Source organism: Rhipicephalus microplus, chromosome 9 (assembly GCF_043290135.1).
Source record: "Rhipicephalus microplus isolate Deutch F79 chromosome 9, USDA_Rmic, whole genome shotgun sequence".
NCBI classification, from domain to species: domain Eukaryota; kingdom Metazoa; phylum Arthropoda; class Arachnida; order Ixodida; family Ixodidae; genus Rhipicephalus; species Rhipicephalus microplus.
The window spans coordinates 33,388,922-33,409,656 of record NC_134708.1 but is presented as its reverse complement, the minus strand read 5'-3'; the positions used below and the strand labels follow the sequence as shown (position 1 = coordinate 33,409,656).

At 46.3% G+C, this 20,735-nt stretch overlaps 1 protein-coding gene across 2 annotated transcripts in view; it reads right to left on the bottom strand.

Annotated features, from left to right (window-relative positions):
• The window catches only part of LOC119163684 (uncharacterized), a 356,800-nt gene that overhangs the window by 142,776 nt on the left and 193,289 nt on the right, over nucleotides 1-20,735 (bottom strand). The window contains exons 1-2 of one of the 2 annotated variants that reach the window (XM_037415742.2): nucleotides 16,003-16,866; nucleotides 14,788-14,937 (exon numbers count right to left, since the gene is read on the bottom strand). The exons of the other annotated variant lie outside the window; for it this stretch is intronic. Coding sequence (XP_037271639.2) covers nucleotides 14,788-14,937; nucleotides 16,003-16,102 — 250 coding nt within the window. The 5' untranslated portion in view covers nucleotides 16,103-16,866. Of the gene's footprint in view, nucleotides 1-14,787; nucleotides 14,938-16,002; nucleotides 16,867-20,735 lie in introns of those variants that run through there. 2 annotated transcript variants of the gene reach the window in all.

Sequence of the window (20,735 nt, the reverse complement as noted above, 5' to 3'; positions counted from 1 at the left end):
TTTTGGTGAATTCAAGCCGCCTTATTTAACGAAGGCATTGACCTCATTTGTTCTGAACTCTTCGATGATCTCGGATACACATATGAATTGGTCTGCTATAATTGCTTCTTTCCTGATTTTTTTTCTGGCCACCATCTACCACAGCATCACCATCGACAAGAAGATTATTGAAGAGATGAAAGTGAAGCGCTATGGTACTGGGAAGACAAAAATATATAACATAGGTAAAACTTCAAAAACTAAAGTGAAATATACCTCGCAGGTGGACGAAAAGTAGAAAAGAACCAAGAGAAAGTTATCCACATCCACGTTCGAGCAGCTATGTGAAGGAAACCAGCAAACAACAAAACTAAAACAACACGACATGAAAACATCGAGAGTCCGCGGATCATAAGCAGCTAGAGCCACTCCGATAAAAAACCCTGGCCGGAACCTTAGAAGACGTGCGGAGCAGGCCATTCAAAGAAAGTGCCATTGGCCATAAAGCTCGTGAGGTCGAGGGATAAGGGATTCGGTAGCAACACCGCTCATGCACATGCCTGGTCTTCGTTTCTTCCTTTTTTTCGTTCTCCACCAGCTACAACGATGTCATTCGTGCGTGCTGCAAGAAGCAGCTGCTTTGGTGTACTCTCGCAAGTGGCTTTCCGAAGGTCCGTTGAGCTCGGGACTTGAGCTTAGCTTCTTGGGGTGAGGAATGTGCAATGGGCCGTTATACCTCGCCAGGCTTGACTGAGGTGCTGCAGGTAGCGCTTCGCCGAGTTGTTGTTACGTAGAAGGTAGTGGATGCGAGAAAGTGAGGGTTCTTATAGCACTGTTAAGAAACGTGCGAGGGCATAGTGAATTTCATACGAGTTTCTGGTTAAAGATACGGAAGCGGATCTTGTATGATTTGTAACACCTGAAAAAAGAGTGTTTTCTACAAGAAATAGAGAGATCGTAACTTAGCAGGGGGAAAAACGCCGAGGTTGAAACCTGTTAAACCAAGCATGTCGAAAGAGACAAAGAAAGACAGGGGAAACATGGGAAGGTGAACAATAGAAGGCCTTCTGTTAGCTACGCTATGCTTAGCTAGGGAAAATGGGTGCGTAAGATTTAAGAAAGAGAGCCTGTAATGACACTTGAAAGTCCTGACTGTGTAAAAGGAACTCATCAGCGTTAAGTCGCTGAACTGTCATGTGTCTAACCCCAGTTTCTATTAGAAGCAGCAGGCACGAATTCATAATGGCCCGCATAGAAATCGAGAGGAAAGAGCAACTACGGCGAATAGCATGCCGTGGTGGTCTCCCTCGTGTCGGCGCCCCCGCGCATCAACAAGCGGCACGCTGTCGACATTTGCGTAGCCTCCGAAATAAGTGGGCGGCTTAGGCCGCCGGCTAATCTTCGAGGCTGTGACAATTTTACCACCGCAAAGTTGGCGTTGAATCCACGTGACCGGAGTTGAAATCTCCTAGCACTCGCACGCACCGACCCACGGTACTCGACCACAGACTGAGACGGGTCTATATTGATATGTGGGGTTTAACGTCCCAAAGCCACCATATGATAATGAGAGACTCCGGAGGGCTCCGGAAATTTCGACTACCTGGCGTTCTCTAATGTGCACCCAAATCAGAGCCCACGGGCCTACAACATTACCTCGTCTATCGGAAATGCAGCCGCCGCAGCCGGGATTCGATCCCGCGACCTGTGGGTCAGCAGCCGAGTAGCTTAACCACTAGACCACCGAGGCGGGGCGACTGAGATGGGTGCGCGAGATAGGAAAACAAAGTAATCCGGTCTATGCGAGTTTCCAAGGCAACGCACGCGCAAGAAGCAAATTGATATCGGCTGATCTGCATAATAAAGCTGGTCCACTAGAGCGTTTTCTGGATTTGCAGTGCGAGGAGTAAAGCCATTACTGTAAAACAAAGAAGTTAAAGATCAAACCTTCTGCTGGTTACCCTCTAATCAGAAGGAGAAAGAATGTTAACCTCAAGAAATATCTTAGTCGCACGTCGACATACCCATAAATTTCACCTTTCACACTGGCGTTGTTTAGACTTAATGTTCCGAGATTGATTGATTGATATGTGGGATTTAACGTCCCAAAACCACCATATGACTATGAGAGACGCCGTAGTCGAGGGCTCCGGAAATTTCGACCACCTGGGGTTTTTTAACCTGCACCCAAATTTGAGCACACGGCTCAATGTTCTGTGAGGTGAATAGTTCTCGCAACTGCCGACAAGCGCGGACACAAGTTTATGATTTCGTAGTCGGAGTGGTATCTCTTTTTCCGAAAATAAACAAAGTTTGATTATTTCCTTAAATGGAGTCGGAAATGGTAGGTACAAGTTTGGCTTAATACCATTGGCATCGTAAAACCTTTTCTTGCTTTAATATTTAGGCAAGTGCAACGAATTGGTAATTGTGATAACACTTTGCAAAGAATATAAACGCCTTTTCAACATACGGGCCGCTCAACACTTTCAATAAAACAATGAAACTGTAAGCAGTAGTATATATTTGCCACACAGATCGCTTTAGTGGAAACTCCAAAAATATGGCAAACTGGTTTCCTTTCTTTTCAAATCTAACGCTACAATGACACGTTTAGCAAGCGGCAACTCGCTCGAGAAGTCATCTGAAATACTTGACACACCACGCAACCCTACAGACAGCTACGTTAAACTATTTATGGTGCCATTAACACAATGACCCACAAGCAAGTACCGTGCAAGAATTCTTTGTGTAAGTCAGGAATGACATTGCGTAAGTCAAAATAGAATCTCAAAAGTAAAGAAAGGCAACCCAGAAAGAAAGAAACAACCGATAAATAGGATCACACTGAACAGTGCCCGTGATCAGCTCATTCATTGATGCGGTACCGGCCTGGCTCGTGGTCGACTGAACGGCTCTCGAGGGAGCCGACTCGAGACGAAGTTTAGACTTCACCCAAGCCAGGCCATCTACTCCGCGTCACCGTCGGGGCCATTTAGACTGAAGAGAGTGGCTCCCCTGCCTCTCGTTTCTGAGAAGCAATCCTTCTGTTTGAGCGCATGAACCGATACAGTAGCGATACGACAATTTATCCATTTCGCATTTAATTACATGAAAAGGGCCATCCATCTGGTGCAACATTTACCATATATTCTTTTAAAGCCTCACGTTTTCTAGTGTAATTATGATTTTTTTTAGGGCTGAAGCTTCCTAAGGCATAGGCTGGTCCACCGTTGTGGTGTCTGTCAGACGCTCCTAGCACTCGGAATGCTCACTACATGGCGCTGCGGCACTCCCTCTCATGAGCATATTATCAACGCGGTAGCGATTCGAGAGCGGTGGGTGCGAGTTCATGCGCAAGGTGCTCAACGGAGACCCAGCCTTTATGCAGGGCGTACCCAACAAGGTGCAATGCTGGCAAGAACGGCGCAAAGAACTCTTTGCCATGATTCGCCAGCTGGGAAAACCACACGCGTTCTTCGGGCTCTCTGCCGCGGAAGTACACTGCCACAAGCTCCTCAAAACTCTAGAACGGCTGCGAGTGGGATTCACGGTTTACCGATGTACCTCCGGAGCTTCGCGCACTCATCATCATTCATCCAGTGGATATGCTCCGATTTTCGGTTCATAATGCTCGTCGTTCGAAAAGACACTGGCGGGTAGTAAAATCGTTTTGACTGAGCGATGGCTATCAATGGTTTCCAGTTGGATTCTAAGAAGCACCTAACTGTATTTCATGAAAAAAAATGTTGATACATGTTCAAACAAGGCATGCGCGCTGACAGGCAAATGCACAAACAATAACTACCCATAGCGGGCAGTGCAATACAGTTTATAACTAAGCTGAGGAGACGCCCAACCTCAAAATATAAAGGAACCACAAACGCCCTTATGTACATATAGATAAGTATTTCTTTTTGTGTTATGGTATCTGAGTAGATACGCAACTGTACTTCTGCCATAACGGTTCAGGGTCTCCATTTTTTTTTCTTTATGCACGTTGACTGATGGCTGAATATTATATGCGCTATCAATACTATCGATATGTAAACGGAATGTTAAATAAAAAAAGCCGCCCGCATCTTCCCACGGGGTGAACTCTAGTAAATGCGTCGCGGAGTAAAGGGGTATACCTCGTGAATGTTGCGTGATTGGGTGTGGTTTGGGACTCACAGGGTGGCGCTCATCTCGGATAGGTGTGAGGCTCGAGGCGGGTAACGGTAACCATAGGTCACGCTCATCGACGGCACGCGCACACGTACAAACGAGTCCTTACATGATGCACACACCAAGTACGACTTTGAACGGCTCCAGCAGTATCTCGTCGTCAATGCTATCGCTGTTAATGTTGTCGTTGACGCCACCGCCCTTCAAGTCGACGTTGCTAAACGTGTTCCAAAGAACCTGTAGCACGTTGGTCCGCTTCGTTTTGTTCTTGATGCTCCCGACCAGCGTAAGGTCGTTGTCGAAGCACAGTCGGTCGCACACCTTACAGCTGTCGCCTTTCAAGCAGCGTTTGAAACGAACGGCCGGCTGCACAAACTGCTTGGCTCGCCCCGCCCCCTTTCACAGGGCGCTCGCGTTCACGAGCAGCTTCCGGAGCCGCCTCTCGTTGACGACGTTTGCACGCCGCTTCTCGCTCACGTACTCACCTCTGGTCTTAAAGCTAGCTGCTCACGTTTCGTAGCTGCTTCTCGTGCACGAAGTTCGGAATCCGCAGCTCGGCGTCGCCGCTTCGCAGTTGCTTCTTGTTCCTCGAGTGAAGGATCCGCAGCTCACTTCAAATGCATGCGTTCAGCGTCGTATGCTCGTCTCTTCGCCGCCTTCTTTTCTGAAGACGTTGAGGGTGGGGTAACGTTGCCTTGAACGAGTGGTAGGACAATGATATTGCTTTGTGCGCGAGTACTGGTTGAAGATACTCTTGCCATCTGTTGCTTCTATCGCATCTACTCGAGTCAAACAAAGCGTGAAGTGTAGCGAAAGATAGGGAAGAAGAGGAGATGAAAAGAGAAAGAGGGAGGGGGGAAGACGAGCCGAACATGCGCAGTGGGGGTGTGGACGCCGACGACAAGTGACACGGTGCGACTTCCGCATTTCTTAGTCGTAACCGCAAGCACAACGTACCGCAAACATACCGCAAGCACAGTACGCAAGCGTACTGTGCTTGCGGTATGTTTCTGCTTTGCTGCCAGGGTGGCACGACCAAGTCAGGCATTTACTTAGCCTTTAGTCGTGTCTCCCAAGGCAATCTTGTTCAAATTTGCCTTGAATAAAGCAAACCAAACCAAAATTTAAAACAAGATTTTACGGACCACGTGGCCAAGAGCCTCTTTGCGGCTATTGCACCACATGAACTGCGATCGAAAATAGCGCTACGCGCAATACACATCCCTATCTTCATTGAAGGCGTGGCTATTTTTGTACTGAAAATAAAAAAAATAATTTCCACCTTTCTTATTTTTAACGCCACACACTCTCCGGCAGCCGTGGCATAACTCTTATCAACAGTTATGTAGATCGACTGCCCAACGATACACACCGATCAAGATGAGTCGTCATGACTTTGATTCCGCCTTTCCAAGTACAAATCTGGCACTCATATTAAAAGTGAACGCCTTGCGGTAAAGTCAGGAGCTAAGAATACCGTGCGTGGTAATAGAAAAGCAATATGCCAGTCAATAGTAAGAAGACTGTATTCCAGCTCAGCTCTGCGGTGGATGGTGAGTTCCTCACCACTAGTTCGCGCGGACAGGCAGTCAAGCACGCGCTGACGTGACCCATAAAATCATGAAGGTCTATTGTATATAAACCTACTAGATTTAGTCAATCACGTTTTGTTCACGGAATGAAAGTGATATTACGAACAAAGTATTTTCTTTCTCTCTACAAGCACTACATCGTACGGGCGATAATTTGTCAATTTTGGTTAGTTTGGCCAACGTTAGCCCTTGCTTGAAATTGGTAGAACACCCTTCGGTTGTCAGCAAACATCAGCTGTGAGTGCTCAGTTATGAGCAGGGTTCGTTCAATGCCGATAAACGTTGGTTAATGCTTGGGAAATCTGATGAGCTGCTGCCCAGAATGCCGTTGGCTTCATTGAATTTTACTGATGTAGTTGTCTTTCCCACTCTTTGACGAGCCTCTCGTCCGTTCTTACGCGTTGGGTAAGCAAACCCAACAAAGTCTGGCGAACATTCTCACTTTATTGTTTCTTCTCATTATTGTTGCTCCTCTTCTAGAACAGACCACATACCAAACTTATTTGCAAAGGCAATGAATCAGATCGAAGCCCGTCAATCCTGTGGAAAGCTGTCATGTCCGTACACCGAATATTTATACCAAAACCACAATATGATTATGGGAGGCACCGTAGTGGAGGGCTCCGGAAATGCCAACTACTATCTGGTATTCTTTGCCGTGCACTAAGATTGCACAGTACATGGACATCTACTATTTGACATCCATCGAAATATGACCGCCGTGACCGGGATCGTACCCGCGACCTCGAGATCAGCAGCCGAGCGCCGTAAGAGCTACGCCACAGCGGCGGAGAGGCCCCGTTTCTGTCGAAAATCACATTTTACGGCAATGCTCTGGAACATTCCTTCTTCAGGAAAGAGCGCACGTGTTGACATTGAACAAAGAAAGAAACAAAGACAGGCGGTGTTTATCGCTTGACGATTGCGATAAAATACCAGGCCACTGCAGTCACTTGGCTCAGACACAAAGATAGTATATACGATTAGGATAAGCGTATTACCTTTCGCCGACACCCATTACGATAAGATATCAGATGAGCGATGAAACGGAACCATTGCGAGTGGAATCCAAGGTAGGTAATAACAACGCGCCGTTCTATTATTTACGCATTCTTGTAGACGGAAATAAATTTATATATTGCATGAGTGCACGAAAACGCCTGCATGGTTATGTCCACTTCCGTCCATTCGACGAATCCGATTTCGCTGCTATGCCGAGGGACAACAGAACCCACGCCGTTAAAAATAGCCGAGGTTGCTGTTATTCCTTCTCTTTATTGCAGCGAGTAACGCTGCCATTATTCCTTCTCCTTATTGCAGCGAGCAACAGCGACGTGATCACGGGATCCGGCGTGGTAGAAAACTGCCAGTGGAAACAATCTGGAGTGTTTTTAACCTGAACTGGCATCGCGACGGGTGTGAGTGTCTACGGTTTCACCTCCGTCACAAATGAGACCACCGAATCAGAAACTCACAGTCATCGTTCCGGCCAACAGCCGAGTACCGTAACCACCCTACTATTGATACGGAGTTCATTCAAACGTAAATTTATTAGCGAAGACCACCAGGCCTGTATTTACAACTTGAAATATTCGCACGCCTCAATATTCGCCACAGCATTTACACATAACAAGGGTGAAGAGCTATGGAAGCTGAGCACATTATTCAAACAATATAACTAAAATGATGCGCTCGCGCTACTTCGAATGAAAACAACCTCATTAACATAAATAAGAGCCGCGAAAGGCTAGGAAAAAGGGTCCCTGCATTGCATAAATAAGTCCGCACAATCGAAGTTGAAGTTTACCCGTGGCAAACGGAAGAAGTCAGTACACGCAAGTTATATGGTATATAACTATAAGTTATATGGTTGAATGGTATTTGTTGGGTGAAAACACAAAAAAAATAAAAAGCACCCGAACGGCATACCGGACACCCTGGCACACTTGCTTCTTGCCCGCTAGCGTATTGCCAGACGTAATCTACAACAACACACGACTAATAATGAAGCAGGACGGACGAAGACCTAACCGATACGTGGGAGGCGAAGCTCGCCCTCGAGGACCTGCAAGACCAACAACAACTTGTCGCCAGGGCCAAGAGGGCAGTAGAAGCCAGAGTGTTCCTAAACTAAGGAGCCCTTCCACATCAGGGTGACACCGGACATTGCTGGGGGACTGTTTCGAAGATAAACGTTTAACTCTCTCTCTCACCCGAAGAGTGGCCCACAGTAAAAAAAAAATAAAACGTCATGGACTCAAGCATGTAAGATAGGAGAGAGTGTATGGCAATGCTGTTCACTGTGAATAACGCAAGCCTATAAAACCACTCTAAAGACCTTTGCGACTACGCTGGGCTCTCCGAGCCGTCAGGTTCGCGGCTCGCAAACTGTATCGGGGCTTAGCCATCGCGCCTTTATAGGTTTTCGTTAAAGCGGTCAAAGTGGCAGCAGCTGTCTACCGCTGAGGCGAACGTTCCGTAAGCGGGACACGTGCGTCGCGTTGCGCGGTCGATGCAAACACCTCCTGGGAAACCCGGCTGCAATCACTCACCGGTCTGGTTCCTGCCAGAGACCTCCCTCTCTTCTGTTTACCCTCTGCCCTTTCCTTCAATGCCCCTTGGATTCCATTGGGTGCGTGGTTCCCTTTCTTAGCTCTTTACTGCCTACACACCGCTCCCTTCCTAACCTCAGTCCCTGATTTTCTATGCATAGACAGTAGAGGTGGAGGAAATCTTGACCGGACAGGAACGCGCATTCAAGGAACTCGAGGCAAACGTTAGCTAGTGGCTGCCGGCCTTTCAAGGAGGGTGCGTTAGTAAAACGAAGTGAACCTATTCCTTGAGGTCAAAAAGCGGTAGAAATGTTCGGCAGAAGGACTTCTTTTCGGGCTTTTTAGTGCTTGTTAATATCCACACAAAACAAAAAACACAGCCGCACACCACGAGCACTTGCTGCGAGTGGTTCTGTTTGTGCGTTGTGTGTTTTCGGGCTAAATTAGGAGTATAAGAAAGCGGCAGAAAGTTGTAAGCTGGTTAGATTATTCTTCGTTATATTGTCAGCAGTAAAAGGAGTGGCGTGAGGTGTTTCCACTAAATCAACGAGGAGAGACCAGTGAACTAAATTAACTCGAAAGTTTTAATAAAATGAAACTGGGTGCCTCCTAAGGAAATGCGAAAAAAAACGTTGTACTGAAACGAAACATACCAAAAGGTGTAATGAGCTCTAAAAAAAGCAGAAAGAGTGACGTGGAAGAGTTCGTATCTGCAGGAAATTTTTGAATTTTGCGTTCGCTGACATCTACATACACATACGAGCGTACATATAGGTGGTTTGAATACCCTGCTACAAATATTTTTGCTTACGCAGCTAATCGTCTTGAGATCCCGGTTTCCGAATAAGACACTAGAGTTAACCCTGGTGCTATAGTGTCTATTGAAGCTGCAACGCGTTGCGCGTTAGCCAGCATGGATATGATTTGTGATACATGAATGTGTCTAGGTTTTATTCCTTTGGGTCTATTTGCCTCTGGGGCACCTTCGCCTGCTTTTTTACAAGACGAGGTTCAACAATATTTTCAGTTGACCTTTATCACTTTGACCTTCTGGAAGGAACGAGTTTAATTGGGTCATGAAGTACAAAGCAGTGAATTATTTTATATGAAATTAATGCCGAAATACAATAAAATATAGCCACAAGTTCATTCGAAGCCGAAAACATGAAAATTACGCCAATTATTGTACTAGACATTTCCTTGGTGGCTGAACGATCACCGCGTCATAGTTCTCTGTGGTAAATATTGCAGAGATATTGTTTGAGATTAGCATGGGCGGCTGTCCGGAAGGCCCCATAAGCGGTAAACCTCAGCCATACTGTACCGACGGGATACCGGCTCACTTCAGAATTTATAAGACTGCACACTTCAGACCAAACGAAGCTTATCATACCATATTCGTACGCCCATAGTGACCCAGTTGAATTTTCGTGCGTGTGTGCGTGCGCACGTATGCATGCACACAATGTCACGTGTGTGCATGCGCACGTGAGTATATATACAGTCAGTGTCACAATTTTTGAGACTACGAGACACAAGAAAACAAGCTGAATAATTCCGCTGTTATGGCAGGCAGGTGTCAATTTTGTATTTTTGGCTCTTTTCCTGGAATACGTGAATATGCACAGCGTAGTCCTGTCGAATAGAGTCACAGATTACTGCGAAATTAGAAGTTTTTTCACACCAGGCTGTCTCGAAGTTTTCGACACCGGCTGCCGACGCACGTGAGCTCTATTTTTATTTTTATATCGGCTTTCATTGTGGCTGTTGGGTGATAAGAATGCCTGCGTACAACAGCGGAGCCGAAGAGTCATCGAATGGTTGAAGATCAGAACCATTCGCGCTAGCACTCGCTTACACTCGAGCACTTCGCAGTTTCGCGCCACGGTGAGCAAAAAAAGGCCAGAAGCTTGTCTTCCTGTAACGTGTGTCTCCTTATGCAAATAAACGCCCGCTTGCTTATGCGACGAAAGTTTGTACATCGCCACATTGGATTGACCGCATCCTTGTGAATGACGCGTATACCGAGGTACAGTGTCAAGTTAGGTTTTTGTTTTTTCTCGCCAAATCATCACATTGATTGATATGTGGAACTTCCCAAAACCACCATATGATTATGGGAGACGCCGAAGTGGAGGGCTCCGCAAATTTCGACCACCTGGGGTTCTATAACGTGCACCCAAATCTAAGCACACGGGCCTACAACATTTCCGCCGCCATCGGAAATGTAGCCGCCGCCGCCACTGGGATTCGATCCGCGACCTGCATGTCAGCAGCCGAGTACCTTAGCCACTAAATCACCGCTGCGGGGCTAATCACATTTCGACTTTGTAATTCTCGTGCCAAGTTTGTACAGCTTTTTAAATTTTTTTAAATTTGTTAAGGAACCGCGCGCTGCCAATCCCTGTTCAAAGAGCGGTACAGGTGAACAGGTTCCTTCACCGGCTGAATGCCTTCTTGCGGATGGCTGATTTATAGATGAATATGCGTGTTTTCAAGGATTGTACTCTATCTGCTTTTGAAAATATTCAAGCAAACTCCTTAGATGCTTTAAAAAATTGAAAGTTCACCGTCCACAACTTCTAACTAATTGATGCAAGAAATGACAGCCGTGTGATGACGTCACCCTAATCATCACTAAATCCCGAACCACAACAATTTCTGGCGTCATCATAACGGCACTACGGCATCAAACGATGAAATATAATTTCATGACATTGCCATTTTGTAATAGCTAGACTGAAAACGCAGGATTTGTAAAACCCCGTGAAGTGAATGGAGCTTGGATTCTCTGTGATCAGTGATAGACATGAAGGTCGAGAAAGGACAGGCAGGTAAACCAGGTAGAACCTCGGGTTCGTTACCTTATACTGAGAAACTAGAAATAAACTGCGGAAGAGGTAAAGAGATAGAGAAATTGTAACTACGCTAGACAGTGCAAAACCACGTAAGGTGCCCAAGGCTGTCGGGAGAAGGAATGATAGTGACGACACAGTGGGTTCCACAGCGGCCACCGGCGGCGCCACAGTAGTGCAAGCTATCGTGTGGTCACCGATGACGTCATCACTAAGGTATGCGGCGAGGGCGTACACCGATCCTTATATGGAAATGAAGCGCCGCATGAACGGAAGCCACGCGCTGCCTTCCGTGGTACCACTGTTAGTGAGGCAGTCGCGTCTTAACTTAGCAGAAATCCGAAGCACCTAGGCAGCTGCTCTCAGAATTTCTATTACGTGGTATCGTAATCATCGGCGAACATTTTTTTTGTTTATTTCTGCCCTTTTCACTTGTGAAATCAGAATAATTAGAATGTGCGGCTACTTGATATTTGTGTTTCCACATTCAGTGGTTACATTCCGTTCTTGACCCTTCCAGTGACCCACACATTGTGTTCTTCGTTGAGCACAGCGGAAGATACAACCCAAACCATCAACGAAAACGAGAACGTGGATACGCAATTATAAAACACGTTCTCTTCGGAAGGGCATGCCACTTTTGCGACAAAGTACGTGGTTACGACCCTTGCTTGCTGACCCGAACGTTTCTGTTTTGATTCCGGAAGTGGAAGTCAAATTTTGATGACGGATATATGAACTAATTGATTGATATGTTGGGTTTAACGTCCCAAAACCACTATATGATTATGAGAGACGCCGTAGTGGAGGGCTCCGGAAATTTAGACCACCTGGGGTTCTTTAACGTGCACCCAAATCTGAGCACACGGGCCTACAACATTTCCGCCTCCATCGGAAATGCAGGCGCCGCAGCCGAGATTTGAACCCGCGACCTGCGGGTCAGCAGCCGAGTACCTTAGCCACTAGACCACCGCGGCGGGGCGGATATATGAAATAGGAATGTGTACTAAGACAAATTGGCTCATCCAAATAAATACAAGACGGCCGAAATTCCCAGAGCTTTTCACTATTTGGTTCCTAATATTCATAGCGCGCTTTTGACACATTAAACCAGAGATATTAATATTGCTATGTGGTCGTGGGCGTAAATGGATAAGTGTAGCAACTAAATTGGCGTGGGAGTGACTGCTTAAAGCATACCCGCTCAAACACATCAGGGCCTGGGCCCTACCTTGTGGGTATCTCTCTCTTTTTTTTTTTCGTTTTTTTTTGTTACCTTGACGTCTGAGCGAGTGGTCGGGAGCTTGTTTTCGCAACATATGTTACTTTGAAAAGAAGCCAGCGGAAGTGGGGATTCGTGCCCCGTTATGTTTACATGCACCTACGCTGCGAACTGCTCAAGGGCTTATCTGTTTACAGGACAGGAAACAAGCAGTCAAGTTGAAGACCACCGCCGACATTGCAGCAGGCAGCTCTCAACGGCTGCTGTTTCACGCGTTCGTGCATGGTTTGTATTTATTGGCTTAAGTTCTTTTTCTGCGCTAAGGAGACATCAGGAAAGAAAAACAGACGAGCACGCTCTGGCGCCTGTTACTTGCACGGTAAACGTGACTCGAGAATGCGCAAGCCGTGCATAAAAAAGGTGAGGATAACACTGCTCAATTACTTTGATTGGCCGGCAATCCTGTCGCGAGTTCTTCAGTTTGGACAGTCGACACTAATGTTCGGGTATTTCAGCGCGTCTTATCTGCATGCTCTGCAGATAACGGGTGCATGCGTGCGGAAAGCTTACAAGCAGTCATAAATGGAGTTTCCTGCGGCGTGAACGGGAAATCTGGCGTCACTGATACTGTTCATCTCTTTTACTTGTAAAACAAACTATACCTAATGAATTTACTTGTGGTAACTAATGCTTCATGTCTTCTTTTTCTTTTTTTATCTTAAAACCATCCGCATACTGTCACGCGTCTAAAGTACCAGTGATACCATTCTCATATACGACAGACTGCTTTCCACGACACTGTTTCGCTCGTTCTTTTTTGTTTTTTTGTTTTTTGAGGGGGGGGGGCATGATTTTTGCACCACATGCAGGCTGGGTGCAGAAATGAAAGTGCTACCTATTGTAATAACAATGATACCTGGGGTATTACGTCCCCAAAACACGGTGCAATTACGAGAGACACCATAGTGGAGCGCTCCAAGAATTCTGACCTTCTCGTATTCTTTAACATGCGCTCGCATCACACATCACACGTACCTCAACCATTTCGCCTCCACTGAAATGCGACGGCCATAGCCAGGATCGAACCAGCGACCTTCTGCTCAGCAGCAAAGCACCTTAGCCACTGATCTACCGTGGTAGACACATAATGAATGTACGAAGCAAACGCTGGCCTCCCCAAGCAACGCTGACATGGCGGCAAGAATGCGTTGCGCATGGTACCTACCCTGACGTCACTGCCACTCTTCCATTATTTTCTGGACATTGTAACGACCTACCATCCCCGATTATTGGGCCTCCTCCATTCAGTGTTAACTATACAAAATAAATTACCGCTAAATGCCTAAGCTTACACCTTACCCTAGTCCAGCTTTACATTGACACTGCGCTGTTGTTCACTCAGCTAAATAGCAATCGAGTTATGAAAACCTTGTTATAAAACCGAGTTATAAAAACCTAAATAAAAACCTTGTTTTGCACTGCGAAAACTGCGGCTGCCAGCCTCGATTTCCGGGCGTGAGTGTGCTGGCATGCCACATGGACAAGTTAACTCGGGAAATAGCCGAAGCGTATTTTATTAGAAAAAATGGTGACGGATGCGTGAGCCAACCTTCGGTGGCCATGCATGACAAAGAGTTTGCGCTTTTAGATAAGGGTTAGCCATTTTTGTACCTTCTTTTTATCAGAACATTCCCCAGAATATGTCACGTTGCTCACGCGTGCTGTTCAAAGGTTGCCTGTTGTATATATTATCGTGTGTGCTGCGAATAATAAAATTCAGTTGGTAGTCAGCGCTCGTGCTGTCCTCTTTGCCTTCCGTACCTCGACTTTCGTCTGTTTTTTTTTAGCACATTCGTGCTCGCGCAGCAACCCTTATTATCATAAATAACAATCGTATTTATCTATAGCTAAATAGGTGATGACGAAGCAAAAGGTAAAGAACGAAGAGAGGAAAAAGATAAGGATGGGAAGTGAGGAAGCTCAACCCGACACGCGTCCAGTTTCCTATGAGACGCTGGAGGAAGAAGATCAATATATTGGGAATATGTAAAGACGCCGGCTTACAAAAAATTCACGAGCGCTTAAAGCGTGGTGCTTCTTCGCACAGTACCGAACTTCGTACATTAGACATATCACGTTCGACTGCAAGCATCCGTGTCACTGCGCCTACTGAAGCCTTGCAAGTACTGTACATCCAGTACTTGCAGTACGGACAGTATATTCAGCTTGCCAGAAAAACAAACAAACCTACAGTGTATCTAACAGTGACTCCACAAAAAGTGCGAAGTCGCAGGTACGCGCAAATTCCCACGGGACGTCAGCCTCAGTGTACACTGAATATACGACTGACAAGTTGCCTGAACACAAATCAACACAAAAAATAAAACAAAGAACAAAAAAGAATGCCTTCTCCTCCTCACCAGGCTTGCTGTGTCGTAGCATCCTCAATATCTCTCTCCGCGTCGGCATTGGGTAGAGTGGCTCTTGTTCGGAAGTGCTCAGGTCCCGTTCAGACCTTCTCAGTGGATCGGTGACGAATAGGTGGGAGTGGTAGAGGCGCGGGTGTAGCCCTAAAAAGGGTAGTCGCAAACACGTGGCACTTTGTACTTGAATCATCGTAATACTTATGACAGTCACTACTCTATGATTCCGGTTTTAGGATGTAACCGTAGTGACCTCAATGGGCAAATTTACAACAGAACTGCTGCAATTCAGTACCAGGGAAATGTAACGCGGAGCGGGAATCAGGCTGATTGATTCACGCAGCTTATTTACACGTCTTACTATTGCCCCACCTGATGTTTTTTTTTTCATTTTTATTCTAATATATGCTACCATTCTATAGGAAGTGTGATTTCCGCCTTTCGCAAACCGCACTCGAATGACTGGGAACCCTCAGATAATCTTAGAACCTTGCGATGGGATTTCGCGCGTGATGCGCCCGTTAGCGCTTGTTCTGAAGCGTACGCGGCAGCTGACGATAACGCGGGAATCTCCGATGGCACATGCATAAATGCCGACATGCTTCATGACAGATTATCGACTTCCGACGCTCTGTTCACCGACACCACTGTACAATGCGAATCACTTGTACCTCGCCTTTTGATTTTCTGGGCCCAGGTTCAACCAAATGAAAGGTTTAGCCGCAAACATCTTTGCTACTTCGTTCCGCAACGCCACTACGAGATGCTATCATCATGACCTGTTATTAGAGCATTTTGCGAGAGGGTAGTAGCTCTCAGCAAGTTATGTCTGTGATCGTGGTTTACCGACAATCGCACTAACAGCTCCAGCTTCCTTTAGCAAAAAATAATGCGAGTCTTTTGGTTAATATGAGCAAGAAATTTTCGAGATGGTAGATGGTACGAAATACAAACAAATATTGAAGCAGCACTGACGAACTGTCATTAGTAAGAACCACGCTGTTACCGGATATGTACAACCAAAATTTTACTGACAACTCAAAAAAATAAACTCCGTATTCACAAAACAGGTAGGAATCTTGAAGTTATCGCAACTTCTTCAATCGCTAGACTAAGCAGCTTCATTTATAACGCACTCACCTAAAGTTGGTAACTAGCATAGGTGAATGTTACCGTAAGCGCTAAGAAATGTTAAAGAGAGTTGGGACTTACCCCTTCTGGCATGAACGTTTTGGCATATGACAAGCAATCCAGGCAGCACTAGTATGGACGTAAGTCGAAACAATCTTCGCAATGCTCTTAAGTTATCCATTGTCCCACAACGTTGGACGGATTCGCGGATACGCTACAGCACGTAGTCAGAAACACTTCGCAGGAAACACTTGTCGCAAGATGTCCGGCATTGCTGCTGCAAGCGAAACTTCAAGATTTGTCGATAAGGAAAGAAGGAGATATCACAAGCAGTTCATCTTGTCCTTCAACGAAACGCTGGTGAAAGCGAGATTTTTTTTTCTGTAACAACGAGAGGGGAGGGCGCAATCTTAAGTTTCACTCGATGACGCAATGTGTTCCACCGATGCTACGTAGAGGTAGAGTAGAGTGAAGTGTCGTAGCATCATTCTTCACTATTGTTAGAAGGAAAAGTGTTTCACATTGGGTGATACTGCACTCTTAATGTTCATCCACACTTCTGCAGTTCACCTGAGGAAACGCAGGATGATGCGATTGATGAAGAGCGACAAAAAACACGTGACTAACGAGCAATCCGTGGAGGATCCAGTGGCAGCAGGCTTCGGCGATACTACGAAGAAGACAGCAGACGTCGTGAATCAGAGCGCGTAGCAGACGACGCACAGGCGACACGCACGCGATAACAGGTGCAATAACGCGGTGGGTAAACAATTCAGCTCGCGGAATTTTTCTGGGTCTACAACACTAGCGTTGCTCCATCGTTGACGGTGTATAAGCCGCAGTCATTTTTACTGCTGAGAGAGAATCGCTGACACGAGATATAACAGGGCGACTGAAAGATAACGTGTGGCCGAGCTAATACAAAACAGCGGCGCCACCGACCGAGTGAAGCGCTGGAGAGCTGAATGTGCTCTCCGTGGTTTCAGTCGGTCGTTCAACACAACGCCGGGTCTAAGAGAAGAGAGGAGTTGGGTGAGAGAGAGAAGGAGAAGGGATGAGAGAGAACAAGCGAGGTGCTACCAAAGAAGTGGAGCGCGAGAGACTGAATGAACGGGAGCACCCTCGCAGTGCGTGCGCATGCGCGAACTCGTTTTTGAAGATCTGAACTGATGTTAAAAAAGAACAAGGAGAGGAATGAGGCGCCGCGTAGCGACCGCCGACACAAGCAGCATGGTGTGGCGGAAAGATTGAACGAGTCGGGATGCGGTGGAGATAGTAGAGCAGCTCTCTGCGAGAAGTTGGTTGATATTCAAGACGATAGTCTTTCTTGGGGCACCTTCGACAACAAAATTTTGGTCTGTCTGTCTGTACATCTGTCTGTTTGTCAGTGGTAACGATACTCCTAACGGCAACAAACGACACCTCAAACAGCCAACCCCACCCGCAACGCCCACAAAAATTCGTCAAGTTTCAGCGTTCGTACTTGTGTGATTGGCAATTAAAAAATTGGCCCCATATCTGCATGTTCTCAGAAAATGTCGTCGAAAGACGATAGTCTTGCGAGTAGAAAGAGTGAACAATTGATTTGATGTTTTGCGCAAGAAAATCGGTGAATGGTATTCTGAAGGCGCTGCATTAGAGTGCCTCAAGCGTGCAGCGTAGGCGAACGAACGCATCAAGTCACGTTACACGTGAGACATGACCGCCATCTGGCAGTTCTCTTGAAAAACGAAGCGCGTGCCTCTGAGAAGGGTGTGCGCACCCGTCTCAGAGGTGATAAGGTGTAGAACGCAAGGCGAGGGGTAGGTGCCACCACCGTCTCGTCTTAGCAAAGCGTTGCAAACACTCACCTTTTCGAGCATGCGTTGCATGGTCAGCGCAGCTGGATAAGCGCTACGGTCCTTAAACTTACTCATGTATGCTTTTTCTAGTAAAAATGCATATGAATAGTATATAAGTCTTGCTTTGGTGCCGCAGACATGCGCAATAATTGCTTATTAATTGATTATAAATTGACAGTTGCACAAGTATGGAGCAAAACCTTGAGCAACATTGGTGGGCGCTGCGGATGGTGTCGGCTGTTTCAAATATCTGGTGCTATTAAGAAAGGACATACAGACAAATGTACAGACAGACAAACAGGCAGGCAGACAGACAGACAGACAGACAGACAGACAGACAGACAGACAGACAGACAGACAGACAGACAGACAGACAGACAGACAGACAGACAGACAGACCAATAGTTTTGCGTCGAAGGTCCCCAAGAAAGACTATCGTCTTTCAAAGCTAATTTTGCACATACCTGTTTTGCACATACCATATGTTTTCTATGTGTGTCTTTATACTATAGAAGGGACACATAAGTAATTCTAAGGACCGCATATAGCGTTCATCACGCTACGCTGTAAATGCAACGTGATGCTCAAAAAAGCAAGTGTTTTCAACGCTTTACTAAGACGACACGGTGGTTGAACCTGCCCGTCACTTTGCGTTTTGCACTTTACCGCCTCCGAGACAGGCGCGCACCTTTCCCTGAGGACGGTCACGCCTTCCTTTGTTTTCGAAGACAACTGCCAGATGGCGCTCGTGTCTAAAGTGCCTCGATGTACTCGTTTGCCTTCGCTGCACGGATCGAGACTCTCTAACGCAGCGCTTCGAGAATACAGTTCACCAATTTTTTTTCTCGAAGAACACCTGATAAACGTTTTGTTCTCTCTCTCCACACGCAAGAATGTCGTCTTTCGACATTTGAAGTGAAACATGCCGATACGGGCCATTTTTTTTAACTGTGTTCGTTTCATGAAAAATTGCAAGGTTAAGATGAATGAAGCAAATGACGAGCCGACTTTTGAACGTGTTATTAGAAAAAGAGTGGTACAAGCAGTGCGATATACAAATAAACAACCAAACACACAAGAAAGAACGTTCTTGAAACGCGGTGTTAAATATGGGATATGTAAAAAAAGCCCAATGACAGCACCAATAATTGCGTGCACGTCATACCGATGCAATATGAATACGAGTTCATCGCCGATTAACTCATCTATACCCTAATGATGTGACGTTTATGCGAAATAACAGCTTTGGTCCACAAGCCAGTGTAATATGGGTTACAGTGGTACCACCGCTTTTCGCGTTCAGAGAAATGTTCCTATCTGCACACAATATCGTCATTTGATAAACTTCTAAACACCTATTTTATTTTCTGCAGCTGACTTTTTTATCATCAATTTTTTGCATTACAATCACTTCCCCTGTACAAGTCTTACTGCTACGTTATAATTGACACGGCTATGGTAGGACCCTCGCTTCCATATTACCAAGCTGTGCCTTTTTTCCAATACTTTTGCAAAACAAATATATAATGTAGATTGCTGTGCTACACATCAATCTCCCTACCTAACACCGTACATGACGATGCAGTGCTTTAGCTCTTCCCCTCTTCTTTTACCACACCTTTCCTACCCTATTGTTGCACACGACTGTGCTGTAAACAACTTTACCGAAGTGACAACTTACAGGGTCATGCTATACGTGACCCTCTACATTCCTCCTTTTCATCTTTCTCAACCTCATATAACTCCTCAGCGTCACTTCTCTTTGTCTTTCCCAAGCTAAACATGGCCATGCTATATATGGCTATGCTATACGTTATTTTTCCTGTTACGTGTGGTGATATCAGATGACAACGAAAAAACACGATGACACATCATACGACAGCGCGGCCCCTAAAGTGCTCTGCACTTGGATATGTTATACTGGGGTTGGAATGCGCATCTCAAAATTGGAATGAACACCAGCAGAATGTCCAACTAAGAGGCACTAAGTATAGAAGTGACGGCACTACCGCACAATACGGCGCTTGCAAAAGACATTGCCGTAAGGTTCGACGAAGAAATATTTGTTTAAGATTTAGAGTGTAATGTTCTCTAGTAAAGGGGAGAAATAAGCATCCCGCTTCATTGAGAATGTCTGACGGCCATCATCACGTGCCGTTGTCAGATAGATAGGAGACGCAGCGCTCGGAGGCGCCTCGTCTCACGGTCTCACGTCACTGATCAACCCGTCATCATTCATACGTGTGTCCCGGCATGTACTCTCGCCCAGGGTCGAGAAAGGGGGAAGTTTTGGTACGGGCAGATGGCGATACCCTAGCAAGGGGGCCACGGTTCGACGCTTCGCGCCAAAAAGACGCGGCCTGCTTCTCGGCGTACAAACCAGGGAGACCCAACATAGGAACTATCCTTCGGTGCAATAACTTCGATCAAAACACACAAAGCGGACGTATTCTGGCAAGGTGGGCTAACGCAGCGCGTGAGGCACGCTGCGGTCACGGCTCGTCTCCTGACCGCTAGGGCCCAGCGAGACATAATCCGTCCTTTGCGGACTACGGGACAACTGCTTGGTGCAGAAGCGAATGCCGCTGCACGCAAACCGAAAGTACCCTGGTAAACCAGCACGGCTGAGAACCGGCTTAGCCCTTCACGAAGAAGGGAGCCAACCTCCTCCTCGGCGAGTATAGTCGCCTAGCGCGTAGAAGGGACCAACATGGACCTTGCGACTAAAACCCGACAAGGTGACAAGATCTCCGTAGCACATGCGAAAACCAGGTGAACAATCACAAAAACTAGACTCGGGGGCGCTCGGCTCACTAGGCCCAGTCGTGAAACTTTAGAGAACCCCACAATTAAAAAACTCCCAAGCATTTCTCCGAGGGTGAAAATGGCAAAGTGCGAATACATGGGGTGATGCTATGAGGGGTATTTATTAATTCGCACTATTATATTTATTTATCACACTATGGTGCCTTT